The sequence below is a fragment of the Salvia splendens genome, chromosome 16 (assembly GCF_004379255.2).
Source record: "Salvia splendens isolate huo1 chromosome 16, SspV2, whole genome shotgun sequence".
NCBI lineage: Eukaryota > Viridiplantae > Streptophyta > Magnoliopsida > Lamiales > Lamiaceae > Salvia > Salvia splendens.
This window is the reverse complement of record NC_056047.1, coordinates 8,150,769-8,175,820: the sequence shown is the minus strand read 5'-3', so window position 1 is coordinate 8,175,820 and position 25,052 is coordinate 8,150,769. Positions and strand designations below refer to the sequence as shown.

The following is a 25,052-nucleotide window of genomic DNA, read 5'->3' as shown; positions in this document are numbered from 1 at the left end:
GGGTTGAGTGATTTGTTGAGTGGGATTTCTTTGCATAGTGTTGGATTAGATTGGTTTTGGGAGGAGGGTTGGTGATGAGATTTGGTTTTTGAGGGGATGTGGTTTAGGATTAAAGAAAGGAATTGAAGTTGTTTGATGAAGTGTTACATTTTGAGAGTAATATATCAAGAATCGACTTGCACCGTATTAATCGGATCAAGTATTATTGGTTGAGGTTGGGGAATTAGTAGAGTGACATCTTTTGAGTTTTGATTTTGTTTTCGTTACTATATGACGATGCCACATTTCAGTATATTTTGTACATTTTAATTTGGTGCAATTTTTTAGTATTTAAGCATCCACAGTGGAGCGGATGTCCCGGCGGACATCTCCACGGACATCCCAAAAACACCTCCTGCCACGTCATAAGGACTTTTCACTGCACTGTCACGTCATAAGGACATCCCCAAGGACATCCCGACGGACTTCCCACAATAATAAAAATTCACAAATTCACCAAATTAAACAATTTACTGAATTAACCAATTTACAGAATTAAAATTTTGACACAAATATGGAGAAATTGCAACAACTTTATTTAAAAAAACATACATAGTAAAAAAAACATACATAATTATTAAAAAAAATTACATAGTTAAAAAAAAACCGTCGTCTCACTCCTCGTCGTCCCTGCGGTAGTCCCCTCGTCGCCACTCTCCGCCATGTCTCCCAACCCCAAATCGCAACGCATACTGTTGATGATATCCTTCAGCGACGACCTGTAATGGCGATCGGTCGATGTCCGCCATTCAACCATTGCACGTAATAGGGTTTCATGTTGCGCGACGCGGGCGAGTGAGGGGAGCTCGGGATCGTTTTGGGTAGGAGCTGCCGATTGGGACTCGGTGGACCCGATGGCGCTTCTACTCGCCATCCGCGCCACGGACTTTTGCCCCACCGAGCTACGGTGGCGGGCCGACGATAAAGGTGTCGGGAACTCTGCCTCGGTGGGGGGGAGTTCGTGGGAACCAGCACTGCTACTGTACTCTCCGGAGGCGCTGATCTTCGTCCGCTTCGGCCAGCCAGATTCAACACCCGCAGTAAACTTGGCCGAAGTCTACACCACAAGATACACTTCCCAATATTTGAATTCTCCGAAGCCCGCCGCAACATCTTTGAACTGATGGTGAGACAGAAGCTTCACATCCTCGGCAGACATGCCGCTGGTTGCCGAGCGGAGGTTGTTTGTGTAAATGCCGGCGAATCGGCTGAGCTGCCTCTTCAGCCGCTCCCACTGTTTCCGGCATTGCTCTCCGTTGTGAGGCTTCCCCCCTGGCGGTTTGAATTGGAGGTAGCTTTAGCTAATGCGCCACCACATCCTGTCGATATGCTGGTTAGCCCCGATATATGGATCATCCACTATACTGGTCCACGCCTTCGCAAGCGCGATGCACTCCTCTGTGCTCCAGACGGTCCTCTTTTTCCCGCTGGTTCCCTCCCCCACCTCAGCGGCCACCGCCTCACCATCGTACCCCGCTGCAGGCGAGGTAGTGCCCCGTCCCCTGCCCGTCCCTCTCCTTGTCCTCCCCCTCCTCCATGTCGCCGTTGGTGCGTCTGTGGGAGAATCCCAGATCGGAGATAGCCCCAACTCCTCAAACGAGAACATCTTGATGCCAGTGAACTGAGTCTCGAGAGGAGTACTCGGGGGTTTCCGTCGACAGTAAATCTATATAGGGGCGATAGACATTGTCCACCGGTGATTGGGGGACCTCCTGCCTACTCCCTCTGCAGCGACAGGCGAGCCCTGCATCATCCTTAGCATCATCATCCCGGTCATCTGGGGTGGCATCATCCCCGACATTCCGTGCATCATCCCCGACATTGGGGTCATTCCGGCACTCACCACGGGCATTTGGTGCATTTGGGGCATCATCCCATACCAAGGCGGGTACATGTTATAGTACTAGGCATCATCCCCGCCATTCCGGACATCGTGGCGGACATTGGGGTACTTCCGCCAACGGGAAAGATCGGTCCATGTGACTCGCTCGTGGCGGGGAATCACTATCGTGGTGCTCCATTTATCTTCGAAAGAAAAGTATTTAGAGAGAGATACTCATGAATACAAGGGTTGCGAATGAAATGAAGTTCAACGAGCCGTATTTATAGAATTTTTGAAAAAAAATAATAAAATAATCGGGACGTCCGCAAGGACGTCACGACGGACGTCCTGGGAACGCTGCGGAACTCCGTTGTCCGCAGAGGACGTCCGTATCCGCGTCACCGCTGCACAATGGCGGACGTCCCACACGGAACTCCGGCATGTCGGCCGGATGTCCGCCGGGATGGGCGCCATTGTGGATGCTCTTAGAGCATCCACTATAGTATAGTCGCGGATATAGCCTCGGAGGGGGCGATCTCGGGGCGGCTTATAGTGGCAGCGACGTCTGCCCCGAAGTGGACGAAAAAAAGGGGGCGGATTGACGAGCGGCGTTTTTTTGTGCGAGGAAGCGCCGGTTGCCCATCGCTGCTCCTATAGGCGCGCCGGCCAGTAGTGCGCCGGCGATCGGCGCGCCGGTCGCCTCCTTCGATTATTTTTTTTCTTCAAAAATTAACCCTATAAATACCACTTCTCCACCATCCATTTACACCATTTTCACACACTCTCAATTCATTCACTATCTACACTTTCACTCTATAATTTTACCTTTGTCAATACAACAAATATTCGGTCTCAATTACATTGTTTTATAATTATTTAAATTCCGATGATTTTAAAACTAAAGGACAAAAAATTAAAATGAAAATTGGTTATAAAATTTCGGGGCTATTAGAAATGTCCGCCTATAGTGGCTGAAATCCTTTTTTTTTTGCGCGGACAAAAAAGGGGGCGGGACTATTGGGGACGTCCGCCTTATAGTGGATACTCTTAGAGGTAGCTAATTAAGTCACATCCGGGTATTTGAAGATTGAGAATTAATTAGAGCAACCACAATGGTTAGGCGCGGCTATAGCTGCGCCTCGCGGCTAGCTCGGGGCGGTCCATAGTGGCGGAGGTGTCCGCCCACGGGGCGGACGACGAATCTGGGGCGGTGGGCGGCAGACGACGGGGGGGGGGGGCGAGGACGCGGCTGCTCCCCTGTGCGCCGCGGCTATAGCCGCGCCTCCCATAGCGGGCGGCGATCGGCGCGGAGGTTGACATTTTGTCGATTTTTTAATTTTTTTTATTTACCTCTATAAATACCACTCACCTCCGACGAGGAAGCCGACTCTGACACCGAGTAGACGGTGGCGGAGTTTTTAGTTGTATTTTAGTTTAATTATTCGTTGTATAATTTTACCTGTTTGCAATACAACGAATATTCAGCCCCGATTACCTCACTTTCTAATTATTTACACTGCGATGATTTTAATTATACCTGATTAAAACTAAAAACATTTTAAAATAAAAATTGATTATAAAATTTGGAGGCTATTGGAAGTGTCCACCATAGTGGGCGGAAACAAAATTTTAAGGCTATGGACAAAAATATTGGAGCTATGGACAAAAACTGGAGCGAGGCTATTGGGGTGTCCGCCTTATTGTGGGCACCCTTAAGGCCTCGTTTGGTAGCCATGTCATGTTTCGACTAGACATGATACAATTCGTGATAGTTATCATAGTTTCAATTTGTTTATTTACCTTGATTGGTTGTTTGATAGCTTAAGATAATTACGAGTTATCATATTTAAGTGTTTGGTACAAGTTACAAATAAGGATAAAATTATGATTGTCAAAAGTATCCTCATTAATTTAAATTAATCCCTAAACTATCCTTAAAGAATAATTGTTGTCTCTCTCTTCTACGGCTCTCTGTTTACTACACTTCTCCAAATTTCCAATATCCCAAAATCAACATCTTCCTCATTTTCTCTCTACTATACTTCTCCAAATTCCCAAAACCACCGGCTTCCTCAATCTCCTCTCCACGCACTGGCGATTCTCCATGGCGCCACCACCGTCACCGCCTTCCCTCTCCCTTCCCCCTCGTCTCCCTCTCTCTCTGGATCGTGCTCTCTCTCTCTCTCTCTGTCCACTCTCTGAGTTGGACAAACCCAATCCTTTGCAACGTAATGTCAAGATCTGTATCAAATTTGAACAAGCTCAAGAGGCCACGTTTAACAAAAATCTGCAAATGAGCAAATCACCATGTCAGTAGCTGCAATGTGTCCGGAGATGATATAGTCACACAATTAGAGATTGGAGAAATAGTCCAATAAATTAGCATTGAAATAGGCCAAGAGATTTGAGGGTTTTTTCAAGGTATTTCAGGTAAATCTTGAAGAATACTTGCAAAAGTCCTAACCTTGATTCAGAAATAGAGTCGCCGGAAGAAATGGATTCCACCGGATGTTTGAGTTGCCGGAAGAAATTGAGGGAGGCAGAATGAGAGTATTGTGGAAGAACTTCTTGTCCCAATTTTTTTGAAGTGAGGATTGTTTTTGTGTAGTGAGGCGTTTATTTTGGATTAGGTTTAGAAAATTTTAAATTATGGGTAAAAATGTATTTTGTAAAATTAACTAGGTATTCTTGATATGTAACATGGCAAAATGGGTGGTTACATATATCATTGAAACATAGATTTTTCAATGGGCTTTGTGCGGGCCGGATACAAAATACGGGCTATTAAGTTTATTAACATAGCTACCAAATGCATAAATAAACTCGGATTAATCTCCTCATCTAGCCGTAACATAGCTACCAAACGGCCCCTAGGAGTATTATGTAGTGGTAGCAACTTGCGAGATGATCTCCAATCCTACCAATCACACTTAGGGGCCGTTTGGTAGCTATGTTACGGCTAGATGAGGAGATTAATCCGAGTTTATTTATGCATTTGGTAGCTATGTTAATAAACTTAATAGCCCGTATTTTGTATCCGGCCCGCACAAAGCCCATTGAAAAATCTATGTTTCAATGATATATGTAACCACCCATTTTGCCATGTTACATATCAAGAATACCTAGTTAATTTTACAAAATACATTTTTACCCATAATTTAAAATTTTCTAAACCTAATCCAAAATAAACGCCTCACTACACAAAAACAATCCTCACTTCAAAAAAATTGGGACAAGAAGTTCTTCCACAATACTCTCATTCTGCCTCCCTCAATTTCTTCCGGCAACTCAAACATCCGGTGGAATCCATTTCTTCCGGCGACTCTATTTCTGAATCAAGGTTAGGACTTTTGCAAGTATTCTTCAAGATTTACCTGAAATACCTTGAAAAAACCCTCAAATCTCTTGGCCTATTTCAATGCTAATTTATTGGACTATTTCTCCAATCTCTAATTGTGTGACTATATCATCTCCGGACACATTGCAGCTACTGACATGGTGATTTGCTCATTTGCAGATTTTTGTTAAACGTGGCCTCTTGAGCTTGTTCAAATTTGATACAGATCTTGACATTATGTTGCAAAGGATTGGGTTTGTCCAACTCAGAGAGTGGACAGAGAGAGAGAGAGAGAGCACGATCCAGAGAGAGAGGGAGACGAGGGGGAAGGGAGAGGGAAGGCGGTGACGGTGGTGGCGCCATGGAGAATCGCCAGTGCGTGGAGAGGAGATTGAGGAAGCCGGTGGTTTTGGGAATTTGGAGAAGTATAGTAGAGAGAAAATGAGGAAGATGTTGATTTTGGGATATTGGAAATTTGGAGAAGTGTAGTAAACAGAGAGCCGTAGAAGAGAGAGACAACAATTATTCTTTAAGGATAGTTTAGGGATTAATTTAAATTAATGAGGATACTTTTGACAATCATAATTTTATCCTTATTTGTAACTTGTACCAAACACTTAAATATGATAACTCGTAATTATCTTAAGCTATCAAACAACCAATCAAGGTAAATAAACAAATTGAAACTATGATAACTATCACGAATTGTATCATGTCTAGTCGAAACATGACATGGCTACCAAACGAGGCCCTAGAGTCCTAGTCCTAGCCCTAGCTAGTATAAAAGGTTGAGTGGGTCAATGACTTCACAAGGTAAAATACTAAAACTGTGACATGCATTTGAACAAGTAACTAGGTTGCTATATTTCAATTAAAAAGTTGAAGAATTAATGAAGAATGATGCCGGCAATGATCTAGAACCATGGCCTATGTCAAATAATTAGATAAGTTCAAAAGATTAATTCGTTTGTTAATTGTTATCAAGTTAAAAGCTCAAGTTCAGTATTGAAATTTCAAGATTGATTGACAAAAGTAAAATAAACGTATTTAATTAGGAGTATTTATTTAGTTTATACTACTTGACACAAAATATTAAATAAACCTTACTAGTATGACAGAATTTGAATAAAGTAAAAAATTTTAAATTTATTGACGTAGCGACTGTGAGTAAAAATAACTTTGCCAATCCAATAAAATAAAATTGTAGTATTATAATACTTCTATGCTTATGTACTCATACTAGTATTTAAAACAGATTCCATTTACCATTTTATTTTAGTTGAGAGTTTCATTTCAGTATACAAGTTTTCTCATATCGTACTTAATTTCATCAATATACAATTATAAAATTTTAATAATTAAAAATTGAATATAGGTTTGACATAATCATATGCTCATTAAATAATCTCCAAATCCCTAACGGCTCTGTAACAAACATTCAAAGTTCCGACCCATCACCTCTGATTTTATCAAATCAAACCTTAAAAACTCCCACAAAAATGCTGTTTTTTGACCCCACCTAAATTCCTAACCGTTACACCCAATCATATGAGCTAAAAATCCAAACTACCCCATTCGCAATTTTTCACAATTTTCGAGCTCAAATCTTCCAAGAAATGAACGATGGAGCTGTAATCGCCGGGTGCCCGAGTTTGAGTGGCGCGTTGAAGAGAAAACGGCCGCTGAGAATTGAGATTCCAGCTGTGTTGTCAGAGATTCCCAATTTTGAGGAATCCTACGATGATCCTGTGTGCTGTTTTGCTGATTCTGGGGTGGGTGTTTATTCGTTGAAGGGGAAGAAGAAGTTCATGGAAGATTCCTACAAGGTTTTTGCTTCTGCAAATGGTGATAAGTAAGTGTAAAAAACGATTCTTGATTTTGGGTTTTTGTCGATTGTTCATGTATTGGTATGATAGATTTTTGGTGTGAAGAGAGTTGGGATTTAGGTGGCATGTGGATTCTTGCTGTTTCTGTGAATAGGAGCTTTCTGTGTGTGTGTGTGTGATTTTTGGAAAGTGATAGTGTTTTGAAATGTAGAGATTCTTTGGAGTGTATGATGGGTATGGAGGAAGCAAAGCAGCAGCATTTGTGGCAGAGAATTTGCATCTAAAGATTTTTGAAATGTTAGAAAGCATTTCAGAAAACAAAGAAAAAAAAGCAGCATGTAAAGCAGGCTATCTGAAAACAGATGAGGAATTCTTGAAACAGGTAATCTTTCTTCTTTTCCTTGAAATGGAACATATGATGAGTTTCTGCACAAATCTCACTCATGAAATCAACAATTTGTGAAAAACATATCAATCTTTACCCTGAAATTGTAGGGGCTGGATAGTGGTGCTTGTTGTGTGACTGTACTGATTGATGGAAGGGAAATGGTGGTTTCGAACTTGGGCGACTGCAGAGCGGTTTTGTGTATGGGAGGTGGATCTGCAGAAGCTCTAACGACGGACCACAGACCCATGCGAGAAGAGGAGCGAAGGCGAATAGAGGATTAAGTATTTTTACTTATCATGAGTCCTTCCTTTTCTGATCATATGCACAAAATTAGTGAATCTTGAAATGAGTTTTGGAGCTTATTTGATGATCATGTGCCAAAACAGGGTGGATATGTGGAGATTCATCGCGGTACTTGGAGAGTTCATGGGACTCTCGCAGTTTCCAGAAGCATCGGAGATGCTCATCTCAAGGACTGGGTGATGGCAGAGCCCGACACGAAGGTTGTATGCTTGGATCCGGATATGAAGTACATCCTTTCAGCATCCGACGGCTTCTGGGAAGAGGTGAGTGAAAATCGCGATTTTGATGTAGTTTTGCAAGAATTCAGCTGCTCATCGGCAATCTTGTTTTTTGTGTTGTGCAATGGTGATAGGTGAGCAATGAAGAAGCAGTAGATGTCGTGATGCAGTCGTGTTCAAGTGCCAAGAAGCAACGCATACGAAACCCTAGTGGACGGAAAATGGACAGTATACGACAGAGAGGAAGTGCAGACGAGGATGGAAGCCCTCCGGCCAAATCCAGGAGAATTTCAGTGGTGAAGAAGACGAAGATGAAGACTCGTTTCCCAGAAAACGAGAACAGATTCTTGAACGAGAGAGGGCTTCTAGCCGCGTGCAAGAAGCTTGCTGATCTTGCTGTTGGTAGGGGTAGTTTGGATGACATAACTGTGATGATAATTGATTTGAACCATTACAACCATGAATCTTTAGTAGTTGCTAAGTAGCTTCTGATGTATTCTATAATGTGGTATTTTTTCACAGATTTAAGGTTTCATGCTTCATAAACAGAACTTCCATAATAAGGCTGCAAGAAATGTGAAATTTTATTCATTGTGCATCAATGTTTCAAGATCTGTGTTTGATGACATGACCACAGCTACTTCTGTGAGGTATTCATCCTATTACAAGCAAACTTCAATGAAACAGGAGGGTCTGAAAACGCCCCACCAACAACTTGATCGAAGATGTACCTATTTGCTGCCTCGGTGAAGTGTGTCCCATCCCAACTGATCCTCGTCGAGGGATCCTTGCATGAAACAGCAAGAACAGTCTCTGTCCCATTGACAACTGTCTTGCTACCACATTTGATGCACCTATTGTAGTTGTATTTCCCTTCATGGCCGCAGCAAGCAACGAATGGATTCTCGAATCCTGCCATTTTTCTCTTCAACACAGACTAAAACACGGAAAAACACAGATCCCTCAGCAGAAACAGAAAAAAAGTGGGAAACTCATACCTAGTTTGTTTGCTTGGCTGATGAGAGAATACTTAACCACGTAAACATCCACATACGTGATTGCAGCTGCAGGGAGCTCGTCCCTGAGCTGCAAGACGAGCTCCCTCAGTTTGAGGTTGAAATACTGTGAGACATCGTTGTATGGAGACGAGCAGCCATGTTTGTCAATCTGCGCTGCAGTGACCAAGAACCTGTCCATGACATACGGCAAGCAACCAACTGGCCCCGTGTTGTGTACCCAAAATGTCCTCCCCCTTGGCCATAAATCAGCTGTTTAATAGTAAAACAGCCGTTATTTGCATCTGGCAACGACGGTGAGGGCTAAACCGCGAAGGGTTACGGTTGTTTTCTTACCTTGATTACATGAGAGAGCTGGCCTAACACATCAGGAACATAGGCCTTGACTTCCTCAGTCGACAAGTTGAGTTTGTAGCCGGCGGTGAGATCATTCTGGCCTATGTCGAAGGTGTATAAAGCTCGGGAGATATAATCCTCCTCTGGAAACAGGTTCTGAAACAACCCTTTTTAGGGAAAATGCAGTTAAATCAGCTCAAGTTTGTGTTAAATTCGAATCAAGCTCCATTTTCAGCAAAAAAAACAAACAACAAGAGAAGAAATGACCAGTGTCCAAGTGCAGAATGAATAACAATATTCATACCTTTTTCTCTAAAATTTTGTGATCTTGTTAGAAAATCCGAAAATTGGAGGTGTTGAACGTCGAGAGATATGGGGCTATACCCACTCTGCCAAATGGTTGTGTTCTGACGCCTGATCGTCGATTCAGCAGTCGCAAAATTGCATCCATGCCTGAAATTTGTTCCCATCGAGTCCAGAAATGCATCGAGATAAGGCAATCCCACACTTTCAGCTGCAGCAAAAGCAGATTAATCATTATCAATCCACTACCAAAAAACAGAGAGGGAGAGAGACCTATGAAATCGATTAGAAGGCGGCCATCACAGTAGCGGCCGGAGGGGGAGTGGAAGAATGTGGCTCCGTTGGGAGGAGGAGCTTGGCCAAACGCCGCAGATAGGCCGCCGGTGTCGGAATTGGAATCGCCGAAGTTGAAAATGGCGGGAAAATTGCAGGTATTGGAACCTAGCGTTGAGGTTGGAAGAAGAAATAGGGCAATCAAATGCAATTTGAGTACACTGAATTTGAACTCCATAATTTTTAGAAGCAACTGAAGTCTGTAGCTCTCTCTCTCTCAATACTACTTTGGTAAATAAATTTTTTTTTAAAAGGTTGTGCATGTTACAATAAGAACTTTTTTTTTTATGGGTATGGAATCAAATACAGTTGTTAAACAAGGCCAAGATTAAGATTAAGATTAAGATTAAGATTAAGATTAAGATTAAGATTAAGATTAAGATTAAGATTAAGATTAAGATTAAGATTAAGATTAAGATTAAGATCAAGATTGAGGTTGTTGTTTGTGGTGGATTGTAGTAAAGTACCAGTAGAATATTAGGAATAGAGATGTTAAATTGGTAGACCCCATTGGATAGAGAAATTTCTCAATTGGATAAAAGTCAACAAAACTGAATAAAATATTTCACTATTTTGAAAATTTCTAAGTGGAAACTTTAGATCCAGCAATCCAAAATTGACTTTGACTTGGTTTTTTCAGACACCAAATTTATTTTCATTTATCAAAACAAAACTTGTGCCCTTTGCCATTTTGGGCTCTACCTGTATGTAATTTCTCTATGCATATGGTTTCACATTAGTATTTCTTCATAAAGAACTTTACAATGATATCTGAATTTGTAGATCAATGTAACAGTATTAAAAGGCCTAACTGAATTCCAACCATTTGCAGCAAAGAAACAACTCAAAATACATAAAATGGAGCAAAATTGGAATGCCTAATGTCATCTTCAGTTGCTTCTGCTGCACGCGGATTCAAGTGAAACCGGAGGGTCTGAAAACGAGCCATCCGCAATCTGATCAAAGATCCACTTGCTAGCCGCCTCGGTGAAGTGGATCCCATCCCAACTGATCCAAGCAGACGGATCCTTGCACGACTTAGCCACCACCACCTCTGTCCCGTTCACAACAGCCTTGCTCCCGCACCTAGCATACCGGCTGTAGTTGTAATCCCCTCCGTACCCACAGCATGCTCGGAATGGATCCTCAAATCCTGCACCAACCACCCTCAACATAGCTGCACAAATCGAAAAAATGTGCATGTTTTACTACTCACTCACCTAGCTCCTTTGCCTGACTGATGATAGCATACTTGGCTGAGTACATGTCAACATATGTGACTGCAGCCAGAGGGATTTCCTCCCTCAGAAGCACCACGGCTTCGTATAGTTTCACGTTGAAAAACTGTGAAATCTGGTTGTATGGGATCAAGCAGCCGTATCTGTCAACCTCTGGTGTAGTGTCAGCTAGAGCATCAAGAACATATGCAAAACAGCCTAATGGTGCTGTGTTGTGTATCCAGAATGATCTCCCTCCTAACCTGTATATTTCCTGCCTCACAAAACATGATTTCACTCGTGCTCGAAAACTTTCCAAAAGAAGCAAGTGAAAAAAATGTCCATACCTTAATCACAGAGGAGTACTGTCCTATCATATCAGGAACTTGTGCCTTGATTTCTTCCAAGGTCAAGTTGAGATCCAAGCCGGCAGTGAGGTCGTTCTGGCCTATGTCGAACGTGTACAATGCTCGGGAGAAGTGGTCCTTCTCCAGGAGAGAGTCGAGGGATAGCCCTACATGGAAATGAACTATGAAAAATAGGCAAAAACAGACCAATCTGGTCTGGTCATTTTATATGTTGAAATAGGCACCTTTTTCTCTAACAGCTTGTGATCTTGTCATGAAACCAGAGAACTCGACTTGCTGCACGTCAAGGGAGATCGGGCTGTAGCCTCCCGCGGAAAGGGACAAGTTCTGAGGCCTAATGGTTGATGCATAAGTTGCAAAGTTGGCCCCATGGCTGAAGTTTGAGCCCACAGAATCAAGAAAAGCACTGAGATAAGGCAATCCCAAACTCTCAGCTGTAACAAAAGTAACACCATATATAAACATATAGTTTCAAGAATCGAGAAAATGGATACTTAGTGATGATATGGAAATTCACAGACCTATAAAATCTATGATGAGACGGCCGTCGCTCCAACGGCCAGCAGGGGCATGGAAGAACGTTTCTCCATAGGGAGGAGGAGCTTGACGGAATGCAGCTGAGAAGCCACCAGTGTCTGAATTCGAGTCGCCAAAGTTGAAAATGGCTGGAAAGTTGCACTTGTTTGAGCCAAGAACTGAGTTTGGCAGAAGAAGAAATATCAGAAGCAGAGAATACACCTTAAACTCCATGAAATCTGAGATGGTTTTTTGACAAGATTTTCAGAATGTTTAAAGCTGAATTTTCTATCTATAGGATTTGATTAGGCAAAATTATAGCCAGCACTAAGTTTTTCTTTATTTTATTTTTTAAATTGTGTTATGTAATGAGTGAGAAACTGGGAAAATAGACAGCTGACCAACCTTATCATTGACTAGTATTTTGTTGTTTTCCATTTTGACTAATCAGCAATCTTTATGAATAATATTTTGATTAATCAGCAATGTTTGCCATAATATAATGAAACATATGTTTCACTTTGTAGCCTAATATTTTGCTTCACATTCACTACAAAGTAGTGATTTTCCATACAAAGTGGTTATGTGACTTTTTAAGAAGATAACTTATGGTTTTGTTGATCCACTATCATTTTGAACTGAAATATGGAACGCTCTGAAACGGAAGAAAAGAGCGCGGTTTATACAACGCAAAGTTGCTACTATAAAACTTGGTAAATTACAACTCTAATACACTAACAAATGCCTAGCATTCAACAACTCATGAGATCAATGGAAGTGTAGGAAGGGCTAATGCCATCTTCAGCTGCTTCTGTTGCACGCGGATTGAACAGAAACTGGAGGATCTGAAAACGAGCCATTTGTAATCTGATCAAAGATCCACTTATTGGCTGCCTCCGTGAAGTGAACCCCGTCCCAATTGATCCAAACAGATGGATCCTTGCACGACTTGGCGAGAACGACCTCTGTCCCGTTCACAACAGTCTTGTCCCCACACCTAGAAAATCTGTTGTAGTTGTACTTCCCTCCATAGCCACAGCAGACTTGGAATGGATCCTCAAATCCTGCACAGATGAACTTTCAACATAGCTCGATAAATCTCAAATGACAGCATCTTTTAGTACTATTCATCACCTAGTTTCTTTGCCTGGCTGATGAGAGCATACTTGGCTGAGTAGATATCAACATATGTGATTGCAGCAAGAGGGAGCTCCTCCCTCAGCTGCAATACAGCTTTGTGCAGTTTCACGTTGAAATGCTGCGAAGCCTCGTTGAAAGGGATCAAACAACCATATCTATCAACCTCCGGTGTAGTAGCTGCTTGAGCATCAATAACGTAGGTCAAACAACCTAATGGTGCTGTGTTGTGTATCCAAAATGTTCTCCCACCTAAACTATATATTTTCTGCTCCACAAACAACATGAACGCGATTTTAAGATGCTCGAAAAGTTAAAAAAACCTAAGGCTTTGTCCAATAGAAGTAAGGTGAGTTAAAACCTTAATGGCAGAGGAGAACTGTCCTATCATATCAGGAACTTGTGCCTTGACTTCCTCTGTGGTCAAGCCGAGATCATAGGCAGCGGTTATGTCGTTCTGGCCTATGTCGAACGTGTACAAAGCCCGGGCGAAGTAACCCTTCTCGGGCAGCAAGCTGCGGAAGAACCCTTCACAGGAATGAAATCTAATATGAGGCAAGAAAAGCAGCCAGGCATGAAAATATGCTAAAGTATGCACCTTTTTCTCTAACAACTTGTGATCTTGTCACGAAATCCGAGTACTCGACCAGCTGCACATCGAGGGAGATCGGGCTGTACCCTCCGCTGAAAAGGGATAAGTTTTGAGGCCTTATGGTTGCAGCAGCAGTTGCATAGTTAGCTCCATGGCTGAAGTTTGAGCCAACAGAATCAAGAAAAGCGCTGAGATAAGGCAGTCTTAGGCTCTGAGCTGTGACAATATAAGTTGTCAACACAAGCATATAATTTCAAGAATCAAGGAAATGGTACACACCTATAAAATCGATGATGAGACGGCCATCGCTGTTGCGGCCGGCTGGGGCGTGGAAGAATGTCTCCCCATTGGGAGGAGGAACTTGGCCAAATGCTGCAGAGAAGCCACCGGTGTCAGAATTCGAGTCGCCAAAGTTGAAGATGGCTGGGAATTTGCAGGTGTTTGAGCCAACAACTGAGCTTGGGTTTAGTATCTGAGCTATGAGCAGGAAATGCAGTGTGGAAACCTTTAACTCCATGAAATATGAGGTAGTTTATGATGGGATTTTTAGTATGTCAATTATTGGATTTATAGATGAGTGAAAAATTGGGAAGAATACACAGATAGACACCACATCATATTTGACTAGTTTTGCTGCTGAGATAAAAAGTTTGAGCACGTAAGTAGCCTTCCAGAACTCTCCCCATCAAACTGACTTTTCCAAATGGAATTCATCGACTCTTCCAATTCATTTAATCGAATGAAGAAAATGATAGCAAATGGCCCATTTATTCCAACAAGAAAATCATTACAACGTCATCTATCGAACATATAAGCCCTGATTTTAAACAGAAAACAAGAAGACGAAGACCAAGGAGCATAGCAGCCTGGAAAGTTTAGCAAGGACATGGGAACAACATTGCTTTAGAGTAAGAATTGTTAAACAACATAGGATTAAAAGCAGGAACAGAGTGTACACAAACAAATATATTCCGTGGTAAAAACAGAGTAAGACCAAAAACCAGGGCAGTGTTGTGCATTACAGTGTCCCTTTTTTGGAGAAGATGGATATTTGATCCCACTACAAAAGGATAGAAGGAAAGGAAAAAGGGGGGAAATGAGAATTTTACACATCATCAAGATGCAACAACAATTAATGCAAGAGTTGTATGTTGTCAGAATTTAGATATTCCAGCTCCATTCCGCACAGCAAAAATCATGAAATGATGAATAGGGGTGCCAATGTATTATTGCATCTAACTAGTTAGAGAGCGAGCAAAAGGACAACTGGAAGAAATAGAGTCCTGGGAGAATCTCGTGCAGGAGTTCACCACCTCGACCCTGACCTGTCAAATGACACAAGCACAACGATCAATCGTGGGTTCTATATTACCAGATATGATATTATAGGGGAAGCATATGAGTTCATCATGCTTCAGCAGAAATGAAAAGAAGTTACAGTGTGCGTGTAAGAATATCCTAAGTGCGATGAGTAGAAATCATGAGGCAGCATGGAGTGTCCCGATATCACAGTTGCATTGACTACTGTTTCAAACATCATCGACTTACAAGTACAAGTTCCCCCAGCAAAGCTAGAAGCTTAGTTACACGATATAGCCATGCAAGTAAGAATCGTAATGCAAGAAAAAGGAGACACCTTCATCTAAGGCATTTTCCAAGTACAGACATCCAAAAGGGCTACAACAGTCTCTTCTAAAGTTACCAATAGAAATAACAGACTTGAATGGTTTTTATATGAAACCACTTCTCTTACTCGTATTGCTAGTTAATAAATGACAGATCAATAGGAACCAATATCTCAAGCATATTCATCAAGAAAGGCAGACTTTCAAGAAGCTTCAACAGGTTTATAGTAGTAAGAGCTGGGTCAGGTAACTTGCAAGTGCAGGAGAGCAGGATAAAATATTAAATACAAAAAAAACAAAAGAGAACGCAGTACCTGTTGACATCTCTACCACCTGAAAATCCTCTGCCTCTACTTCCTTGAATATATCTTCTGTCATCACTTGGTCTCGCCCATGGATTCACAGAGCCACGCGAATGAGGCCTCTCATTGCCATCTAGAGCTCTGGGATCTTGATATGCTCCATCTGCATAAGAAGCTCTCTGAGAATAGGAAGATCTGGTATCTTGATAGGCTCCCTGCCTCGAACGGGGTCTTTCATGTAACCCAGCCTGGGGATCTTCATGTGCCCCAGGTCGAGAAGGAGGTCTCTCAGCAAAGCCAGCTATTGAATCCTCATATGCACCTGGACGAGATCGAGGTCTCTCTTGATAGCCTGCTCTAGGTTCCTCATATTGTCCAGCGGCAGAAGGAGGTCGGTCACAAAATCCGGATCTGCCCTCATTAAGTCCGGTTCGAGAAGGAGGTCTATCATTAAATCCAGCACCCCGAACTGCCCCGGGGCTTTGCCTCTCGAAATTTCTCTGACTATAGCGAACTTTGTCATCCAACTGAGAGACCAGAAGTTCCAACTCCTGCTCCTTTTTATGTATTTGATCTTGCACGCCAGCTTCTTCTTCACCAGTGTTTTGTGGCAATTCCTTTTTCAGTTGCTCAATTTCTTCCTTCAAATTCTTCTCTTCTTCTGTCTCAGGCCTGAAAATGTTATCTCTTCAGCTAAAAACAAAAGTATCTTATACTCATGCTAAAAGCTTTTACCATTTCAATTTTTTTTCAGATCCACTGTATGTAAAAGAGGTAACACCGATTATGTTTATGCCCTTCTAGATTAAACGAATTTATCCAATCTAGTACTACTACCTCAAGAGAATGAATTAAAAGATACCACAAACAGTTTACAACTATTAAAAATAGTACACCATCAGCAACTTCTCCCATATCACAATCAAGAACATAAAACAGTACAAGCATTATTACATCAAGCGTTTAAAAAGCATTGTGACACCTTAATGGAAACCTCTGCATTCATGTAAACTGAAGTGAATTATAAACAAATCAAGAAATAACTTGCTCTAAACTAATTGCAGTCCTCTAGGCCTTTTGTTTGCAACTGAATTCCATACCTCCATTTGACATTCTGCGCATACTTGCCAATCTTATGTTACCTTGACCCATAAAATTACATTGTTTACTAGGAGTACATAACACTAGGAGTTACAGTAAACACTTATAAACCTCGCAACTATAACCCAAACATCCATCCTTAGTCCCATCCACCAGTTATCATTAGCTAACATCTCTGCCTAACTCTATAAATTAATCATATCGGGTTGATATTGAACTTCTAATTCCTTAACCAAGCAAATGTATGTTTGGAGTTTGTCATAAATGATCTTACTGGATATAGATTAGAGTTTGTCACAAATGCTCTAACTGGATACAGATTTACTCAGTGGGCTTCAAGATTTTTTGACAGAAATGTCCCTTGGATACAGATATCTAAACTGCCAAAGTTCACTTTTTCATCATAAGGACACTTCCAAAGTCCCATTGCATTCATATGAAAATTCATTTTATACATGTTAACATTTATAATTGATGATACGAAACAACAGAGATCATATCGCCTCAAAATATTCCCTTTTCCATCGTTATTATGCCAAAACTAAACCGTACCCCTAAAAGTCAAGAATAACTACAAAAAACTCACCAATTTTCATGATTGCATGTATCAAGCCAAAATGGACATTACCAAACAAACCATTAACTTGTCATCACAGCCCTAAAATCACACCTTTCAAAAAATAAAATGACAGCAACAAAATGCATTGCATAATTAATAACTACCTGTCCACACGTCTGTCCAGCTTAAGATCAATCTTCTTCCAATCCAAGCCCTTCTGCTCCAGCAGAACTTCTCTAGGCTTAGCATCCCCAAACGGATTTACTTTAGGTTTCTGTCTCACTATAGCTTCACCAGCTCCACCCAATGCAGGAGGTGCCTCTGACCCGCTCACCTGCGGAGACTCCAGACCAGTCGAGTGAGAACTTGTAGGCCTACTCCCACCACTAACCGAGTGTTTTTTCTCTGCAACCTCCAAGTCCAGCTTCTTCCAATCCAACCCTTTCTCAGCCAGCACTTCCTCCCTCGGCCTGGCCGCCCCAAACGGATTCGGCTTGTTAACCTTCACCGCGTCCCCATCCTCAATTTTAAGTGAACTCAAACTCAAGCTCGGATTTTGCTCACTCCGATCCCCCCACCGGTCGGATTCAGGCTTTGAGAATCCGGACCCGAAGCTCTCATTACGGGTCCAACGATCAGTCTCGGGCCTCGAAAAGCCCGAGCCAAAGCTCGAACTTCTCGCCTGCTGGGGCTGTGAAACAGGCTTCTTCATAGACGCCCAATTGTCCACTTCATCGGCGCGCGATGCTCCGCCGCTGCTTCCCCCGAGTGAGGTGTACTTACCCCCAGCCCGGGATTCACGCGAATCGTGATCGGGTAGGATCGTTTGCTTCTTCATCGACGCCCAATTATCGACCTCATCAGCTCGCGAAGGCTGATCGAATTCCGAAACCCTAGATTGCTGCGGAGGCCCCCTCCGCCCATCATCCTCAAATCCGTAAGATCTCCGGCCCTCAAACTCCCTCCGACCCGAATTAGGCCCGCTGGAGCCGGGTCTGGAGCCGTAATTGGAAAAGCCGCCGCCCAATCTGCCGTACTGCATTTCCTCCGCCGAGCGCTCCTTGGGCCCCGTGGGGAGGCGGAGCATTTCCTCCGGCGTCAGTCCGCGGCCGTGAGAAGGCATAACCCTAAATTCCTGGAGTGACATTTTGGTCTTCTTCTTCTTCTGCTTGGCGGTGCTCACACCTTCCTTCAGGCTAGGGAAGCTGGCCACGGGCGCCGCCGCCGCGGCGGCGGCGGCCTTCTCCTCAGCCTCGCGCTGCTCGGCGTCCTCCCTCTCGGCCTCGGCGGCCCAGGCGCCGAGTCCCCATGGCGATTTCGACATTTGGTGCAAAGATCTCTGGCAATTAAATGTGAATTTTGTGGAGTATAATTTCCTTTTTTTCTCGTTTCCCCCAAAATCTGAGAGTTTAAATGTAGAAAGGGAAGAGATGTATTAAGACTACAGTTAAGCCAACAAGGTAACGACTCACGCATTACATTAAAAAAACAGATTAAATTAAAATTAGCTAAAAAATTACGCTAAAGTCATGTGGAATCTTTTCATTGGCTGCCACTTAATTATATGTATGTGGATTAATTTTTTAATATTAGTAAATATTTTATTTATTTCTAAAAAACTATACGGGGTATTTTAAGAATAGCGTTGAGTGAGATTAATGTTAAATATTTTTTCTGGACGAAGCAGAGTTTAGGGTGCCCCAAATAAATTTTGATGACGTGGAGTAATTTGATTGGAGATGGAGTAATTTGATTGGTTATGACATTCAACTGTTAACGAGAGTGGGCGTGGAGAAATCATATTTTCTTATAGCAAGTCCATGGACGGAGAATCATATATTGTCTTGTTTACTTATTTAATAATCATTTATTAACATTCAAAACTCAAATGAGTTACTAATGATCATTTGAGAACATTTAACTGGTGAATGTCTTTTCTACCCTTCTCTGTTTTTTCAAAAAAAATCACTATTACCATTTTTGGAAATTTTCTCATCCTAATATGTACTCCCTCCGTCCCGGGCTACTCGCTCATTTCCTTTTCGGCTCGGAGATTAAGGAATGAGTGTATATGAAAGTAAAAAATGACGGCTGTATGTGAAATTTTTTACTAAAAATGGAAAGAGTGCAAGTAACTTGGGACGCCCAAAAAGGAAATAAGTGCGAGTAGTGCGGGACGGAGGGAGTATATGTTTGCTGAGACTATAATTGAGATTAGACATTCTCAGGGATCAAAATTGATTGCTTGAATTGTCGTTCTTAATTTTTAACCACGTGTGAAATGACAAGATCAACAAAAAATAGGCTTCAAACCGAGTAAATCAATTTAAAATATGGGAGCCTGGCTTGCTACAAATGAAACGATCGAATTATTATTGAAATATATCTTAAATAGGAGTATATGAATCTAATTTGCGACATGTCCAAAGATTGAGATATAAATGGCAATTATCTAGTTGTTTAATCAACAATTTCCGGCAAAATGGATTAAATGTGTTTTAAGATAGAGTGAACACAGTCATTATGATTGCTCACCTAAACCCTTTTTTAGAATACATTTTTTTCAATATTATGTTATAATTTTAAATTTAAAATTGTTGATATATAATTTAAATAAAACAATTAGGACTAATACATGATTACTGATTTAAATTATTAATTTATATCCTTTTGCAAAAATAGTTTTGTGTTTAAGAATTAAGATAAACTTTTCCCCAATACTATCAGTTTGTCGGATTATATTCGTTTTGACGAAAAAATGGATTGATGTTTTAAAAATTGGATAAAATAACTTTTAGCACGAAATGGTACGTTATATTGCTAACTTTTTAAGTTGATAATTCTGCTAACCCATTAACGCAGTATATTAAAAATATCAACACATAATTTGATTGATATAATCGTAATGACATTTTTAATACACTAATTTGATTAGTTATCAACTTAAGAAAGTTAGCAATTGATCACACCCCTAACATGAAAATAGATGCTCCTACGTACCTATAATTTAAACATATTTCAAAAATTAGTATAGCATGTGGTTGTAAGGTCGATTACAATTAGTGATTTTCTAAAATACACATAAACATTTACATTTTTTTTGGACTAGTCAAATTCTTGACTAAGACTAGAACCTTCAACACTATATAAGAGCATTAGCAATGGAGCGCCCTAAAGCCCGCCCTATGCACCGCCACGTCAGCATTTTATCCTCTTACCTTTTCACCTGTAGTGGGGCACCATATAAGCCACCCTAAAGGTCGTCATAAGCATTTTCTTTATTTGAATATTTAAATAACTACAAAAATTAGAAAAAAAAACCTTCATTTCATTTAAAATTAATACATTACAATACGAATTAAAAAAAATACGCATTCTCAACGACGGCAGTTACGGGTCCAAACTTCTTCAACCATGTCATTCATGAGCTGAGCATGGTCTTGTTGGTTGCGCATTGAGGCATGTCTAGACAGAACCTCATTAAAGCCCGTCGGTAATCCTCGAGCGTGGGGCGCGGTCATCGTGCTGGAGCTAGATCACCTTCATCATCGGCCCAATCGGTGACGTTTCCATCTTCGTGTTCGACTATCATCTTGTGCAAGATTATGCACACATACATGACATCGGCGATGATTTCCTTGAACCAGAGACGTGCTTGCCCTTTCACTATTGCCCACTGTGATTGGAGCACACCAAATGCCCGCTCCACATCCTTCCGCGCCGCCTCCTGCTTTTGAGCAAATAAAACTCTCTTCTCACCAATTGGACAGCTGATCGTCTTCAGAAAAACAAGTCACCTTGGGTATATGCCATCGGCCAAGTAGTACCCCATGTGATATTGGCCCCTGTTGGCAGTGAACTCGATGGTCGGGCCGTTGCCATTGCATTGCTCGGTGAAGAGGGTAGATGAGTTGAGGACGTTGATGTCGTTGTTCGACCCCGCTACACCGAAGTAAGCATGCTAGATCCAGAGCCGATAGTCAGCGACGGCTTCGAGGATCATCGTCAGGTGGCTGCCATTGTATCCACTAGTAAATTGGCCTCTCCACGCCCTCAGACAATTCTTCCACTCCTAGTGCACACAGTCGATGCTCCCTAGCATCCCAGGAAAGCCGTGCGTCGTCTCGTGCATCTTCATCGGGCCATGACAATCCACAGCAGTCGGCTTTCGCAAATATGTGTCGTTGTAAGCCTCCACAACTCCCTTACAAAATCTCTTCAGGCACTCGCGGCCAGTTGTCTCCCCAAAGTGAAGGTACTCGTCGAACATGTCCGTCGTGGTGCCGTAGGCCAACTGCCGGAGTATAACCGTGCACTTCTGCAACGGCGTAAGTCCGGGTCTACCGAGGCCATCTTCCCGATACTGGAAGTATTCATCACGTGACTGCAACGTCTGGACAATGCTGAGAAAAATATAACGATGCATTCTAAACCGGCGGTGAAAATAGTCGGGTCCCACCGTGGTTGCTCGGCAAAATAGTCTGCAACTAGACGTTCGTGAGCTACGGCGTGTTCGCGGCGGACAAATGTCCGATGTCGAATAGGCCTGGGGATCTGCTCCGTCGCCGCCTCCTCCTCGCGCTGCATTTCGGCTAAGCAATCCGCCATTGCGTCATTGACGGCATCGAATAAGGCTCGCGTCAAGGTCCGACTAACGCCCTCTGAGGTCCTCCAATCGTCGTCGTGGTTCATTTTTGTTTGTGAGAGATTATCGAAATATTCCTATGGAATGTGAGAGATGAGAGAAATGTTCGTATGAAAAATAGAATGACAAACGAGGTTTAAATAGACAAAAATTTGGAAAAAAAAATGAAAACGCGTTGCATCGTTCACGTCTCCCACAATGGGCGGACGATGCCCTATCGTCCGCGTATCGTCCGCGGACGATCTATAGGGCGTGGACGATGCATCGAGCATCGTCCGCGCACCCACAGTGGGCGGACGATGGCACGCCCGAGGCATCGGGCGGCCTATCGTCCGCCCAATTGCGGATGCTCTAAACCAAAAATATATTGTGATGGTGGATCTAAACTAATTATTTTTGTCACTTATGTCATCACGATTTAGAAATTCTAAAATATAAAAACATTCCCTCTATGAGCTAGACTTCGCAATAGAGCTAATTATATGGTGGCAATTAAATACACGTTTAAATAGTACTTATTAAAAGTTATATATTCAAACCTCTACAAAAATATAACTGTTCAAACAATCAAAAGTGGAAATTGATACACGTTTAAATAGTAAAATTATAAATACACATCTCTACGAAAGTGTTGCTTTTCAAACATTGTAATAATTCAAACGTATAAATGTAGATATGGATTAGAAAATGGAGGTGTTGCACTATTTCAAGGCTAAACATATGAAGTGTCACTTTCTTACCTAAACATAATTTGTGGATGTCATCGGTGCCTTTACTTTTAATGAAAAATTGCTAGGATGTCTACAGCTATCTAATGACAAGCAAACTAGTTAACCTTTTAAATCTTGAGTTTAACCACTTGTTTTCTATATTCCAACTTGTAAATTAGGTAGATTAGCATATGGGATACTCAAATTACACTTGATCAAGATAAGTATGATCTAAATGTATAGCTATATATCACCAATGTATAGCAAAATTCCCTTATGTCACCTATCAAAAATGCTTCTCTTATATTGCATTCATTTCATCTTTGAAAACACCATCTGTCATGATTCAAGCCCTTCACCTTCCCTGCCTCCAACCATACTAAACTAGTTGAAAAGAATATTCTTGTTCTTGGTTTGGAGCCATAAACATCAAGAAAGTTAGATATGGGACCTCATGCTATTACTAGTATTGAAATGGATACAACATCGCACTCCACTTTTTGGTCTTCCAAGATTATTGCATCAGATATCACTATGGATCTTAAACAAAAGATATTTTAGTAATGGGATCTTCTAATCTCTCTCTCTCTAATGAGTTCGGCCTCAGTCAAAAAGATCTTCACAAGCATATCTCTCTCCCTCTCATGAATCATCACCTATGGAAATATGCAATGATCCCTAATGAGCTAAGAATTCAAACACACTCATAAGTCATAACTGATCAGAAAAATTGCAACTTCTTGCAACGGAGAAAACTTTCATATGATTATGATTACAATGAAGGAACATATTCAAATTCCCATCTCTCTATCTCTCTCTTTGAATCATCATCTGTTGGATCACACAAGTCCCTAATGAGCTAAGCCTCCGAGAAAGAAAAAAAAAGGTTCTTTTCACAAGTCTCTCTCTCTCTCTCTCTCAACACAATCAAGACAAACCAATTAGACTTGCACATGCAATTCCACCCACCAAAAGCAAGAAACAAAACCCCATCAAAACTGAAACAAAACTTTCATACCTGATGAGTTTGAATTTGATTACAAGAAATAAAAGAAGGAACACATTCTGTCCCCCTCTCCTCAACCAAAACCTCAGTCCTCCTCTGCATACTCATCAACACATTATTCCACGCATTCACCCTCGAATTCCCCTTACTAGGCAGCCCCACGTTCATCGCCACCAAATCATCCGCCCTCACGCTCAACACCTCCTCCGCCGCAGCGCCGTCCAGCACCCAAATCAGGCAAGAGCAGAACCCTTTCGTAATCTCTGAATCACTGTCGATTCGAAACCTCATCGCCCCGTTCCCATCCATGGCCGCCTCCAGCCAAACCTGGGTCGCGCACCCCTTCACCCGATTCTCTTCAACCCTCCAAGCTTCATCGAATGGGGGCAGAATCTCGGCGTATTGCAGCAGTCTTCTTACTCTGTCGATCGGCACCGGTAGAGATCGGAACTCGAGGCCTAATCTCTGCAACTTCTCCGACACGCTTGAGGAGGGTTGTACCTTGGTGTAATGATCGATTGCGGCGCAGGAGAGCGGAAAGGTTGGATTTTTCGACGTGGGATTTAAGGGAAATCTTGAAATTGGGGGATTGTGTGAGGTGCCTGCGTCCATGAAATTTGTTTTTGGTGGGTTTGTGAAGAAGAATGGAGGAGATGTAGAAAGGTGTGTTCTTGCTGTGAAAGATCCCATTTTTCTTTGTGGGAGTTGAAAAGGAGAGAGGTCCTTGAACAGCGGAAGACCAAAGAAGGCGGCAAAATATGAACAAATATGAGATATTCTCAGTTTTGTAAAATATGGTGATTATATTGAATATTTGAATTTGGTTACATTAGTTACCTAATGATCTTGAAAAAGACCTTATATGGAAGCACCATACCATTCGTCAGTATATGATGGACGATTTTTTTGTGATATGCTTTGGTTTTGGTGAATATTTAATTTGGTACCATGAGTTTGGTGATATACTAGTAGTATTTAAATTCTTTTTATTTGTGAGATTTTTTCAGTATAAAAAACAAAAATATTGAACAGATAAATAAAGTCAAATTATGTGAACACATGGTCTGTTAGTCTATTTCTATTAGGCGAAATATATGTTCAAGGATTGAGATAGATATAGAAAAAAAAGATGGAGGAAATGAAATGGAAGGGTGGAATTTATGTGATTATATTAATCTGTATATTTATTGTTAGGTCAAATCAATTTCATATTTTGTTCAAAAAATGTTTCTATATAAGCATATTTAAGTATAACGTATATCTAGGCATTTAATGATATCATGTGATGAAAATATTTATTTATACAAGTGTGAATCACATGACAACAATCGACAAAAGGATTCTAATACATAA

The 25,052-nt window shown here is 41.6% G+C and overlaps 5 protein-coding genes and 1 pseudogene across 6 annotated transcripts; 1 reads left to right on the top strand and 5 right to left on the bottom strand.

Annotated features, from left to right (window-relative positions):
* The first annotated feature begins 6,629 nt into the window (after nt 1–6,629).
* Nucleotides 6,630–8,479, top strand: LOC121771432 (annotated as a pseudogene).
* A 20-nt stretch (nt 8,480–8,499) lies between these two features.
* Nucleotides 8,500–10,148, bottom strand: LOC121771431 (GDSL esterase/lipase At3g26430-like). Its single transcript, XM_042168210.1, has 5 exons — nt 9,862–10,148; nt 9,590–9,799; nt 9,272–9,452; nt 8,932–9,185; nt 8,500–8,845 (listed from the first exon to the last, which is right to left on the bottom strand). Exons 1-5 carry the CDS (start codon nt 10,097–10,099, stop codon nt 8,571–8,573), a joined length of 1,158 nt encoding a protein of 385 aa, XP_042024144.1. The 5' UTR covers nt 10,100–10,148; the 3' UTR covers nt 8,500–8,570.
* A 485-nt stretch (nt 10,149–10,633) lies between these two features.
* On the bottom strand, nt 10,634–12,353 carry LOC121772605 (GDSL esterase/lipase At3g26430-like). Its single transcript, XM_042169776.1, has 5 exons — nt 12,028–12,353; nt 11,731–11,940; nt 11,486–11,652; nt 11,142–11,412; nt 10,634–11,074 (listed from the first exon to the last, which is right to left on the bottom strand). Exons 1-5 carry the CDS (start codon nt 12,254–12,256, stop codon nt 10,812–10,814), a joined length of 1,140 nt encoding a protein of 379 aa, XP_042025710.1. The 5' UTR covers nt 12,257–12,353; the 3' UTR covers nt 10,634–10,811.
* Nucleotides 12,354–12,628: 275 nt separating this feature from the next.
* Nucleotides 12,629–14,427, bottom strand: LOC121771769 (GDSL esterase/lipase At3g26430-like). Its single transcript, XM_042168639.1, has 5 exons — nt 14,031–14,427; nt 13,758–13,967; nt 13,521–13,687; nt 13,157–13,427; nt 12,629–13,086 (listed from the first exon to the last, which is right to left on the bottom strand). The coding sequence occupies exons 1-5, from the start codon at nt 14,266–14,268 to the stop codon at nt 12,824–12,826; spliced, it is 1,149 nt and encodes a 382-aa protein (XP_042024573.1). The 5' UTR covers nt 14,269–14,427; the 3' UTR covers nt 12,629–12,823.
* Nucleotides 14,428–14,702: 275 nt separating this feature from the next.
* LOC121771768 (eukaryotic translation initiation factor 4B2-like) lies at nt 14,703–18,773 on the bottom strand. The gene is made up of 3 exons (XM_042168637.1): nt 17,503–18,773; nt 15,691–16,350; nt 14,703–15,076 (listed from the first exon to the last, which is right to left on the bottom strand). Exons 1-3 carry the CDS (start codon nt 18,660–18,662, stop codon nt 15,058–15,060), a joined length of 1,839 nt encoding a protein of 612 aa, XP_042024571.1. The 5' UTR covers nt 18,663–18,773; the 3' UTR covers nt 14,703–15,057.
* A 1,579-nt stretch (nt 18,774–20,352) lies between these two features.
* Nucleotides 20,353–24,608, bottom strand: LOC121770060 (sufE-like protein 2, chloroplastic). Of its 2 annotated transcripts, none has more exons than XM_042166856.1 (2): nt 23,712–24,608; nt 20,353–20,564 (listed from the first exon to the last, which is right to left on the bottom strand). In XM_042166856.1, the coding sequence occupies exons 1-2, from the start codon at nt 24,387–24,389 to the stop codon at nt 20,553–20,555; spliced, it is 690 nt and encodes a 229-aa protein (XP_042022790.1). In that variant the 5' UTR covers nt 24,390–24,608; the 3' UTR covers nt 20,353–20,552. The 2 variants fall into 2 exon arrangements, with proteins under 2 accessions (XP_042022790.1, XP_042022789.1); XM_042166855.1 differs by lacking the exon at nt 20,353–20,564 and adding an exon at nt 23,137–23,349.
* Nucleotides 24,609–25,052: the final 444 nt, after the last annotated feature.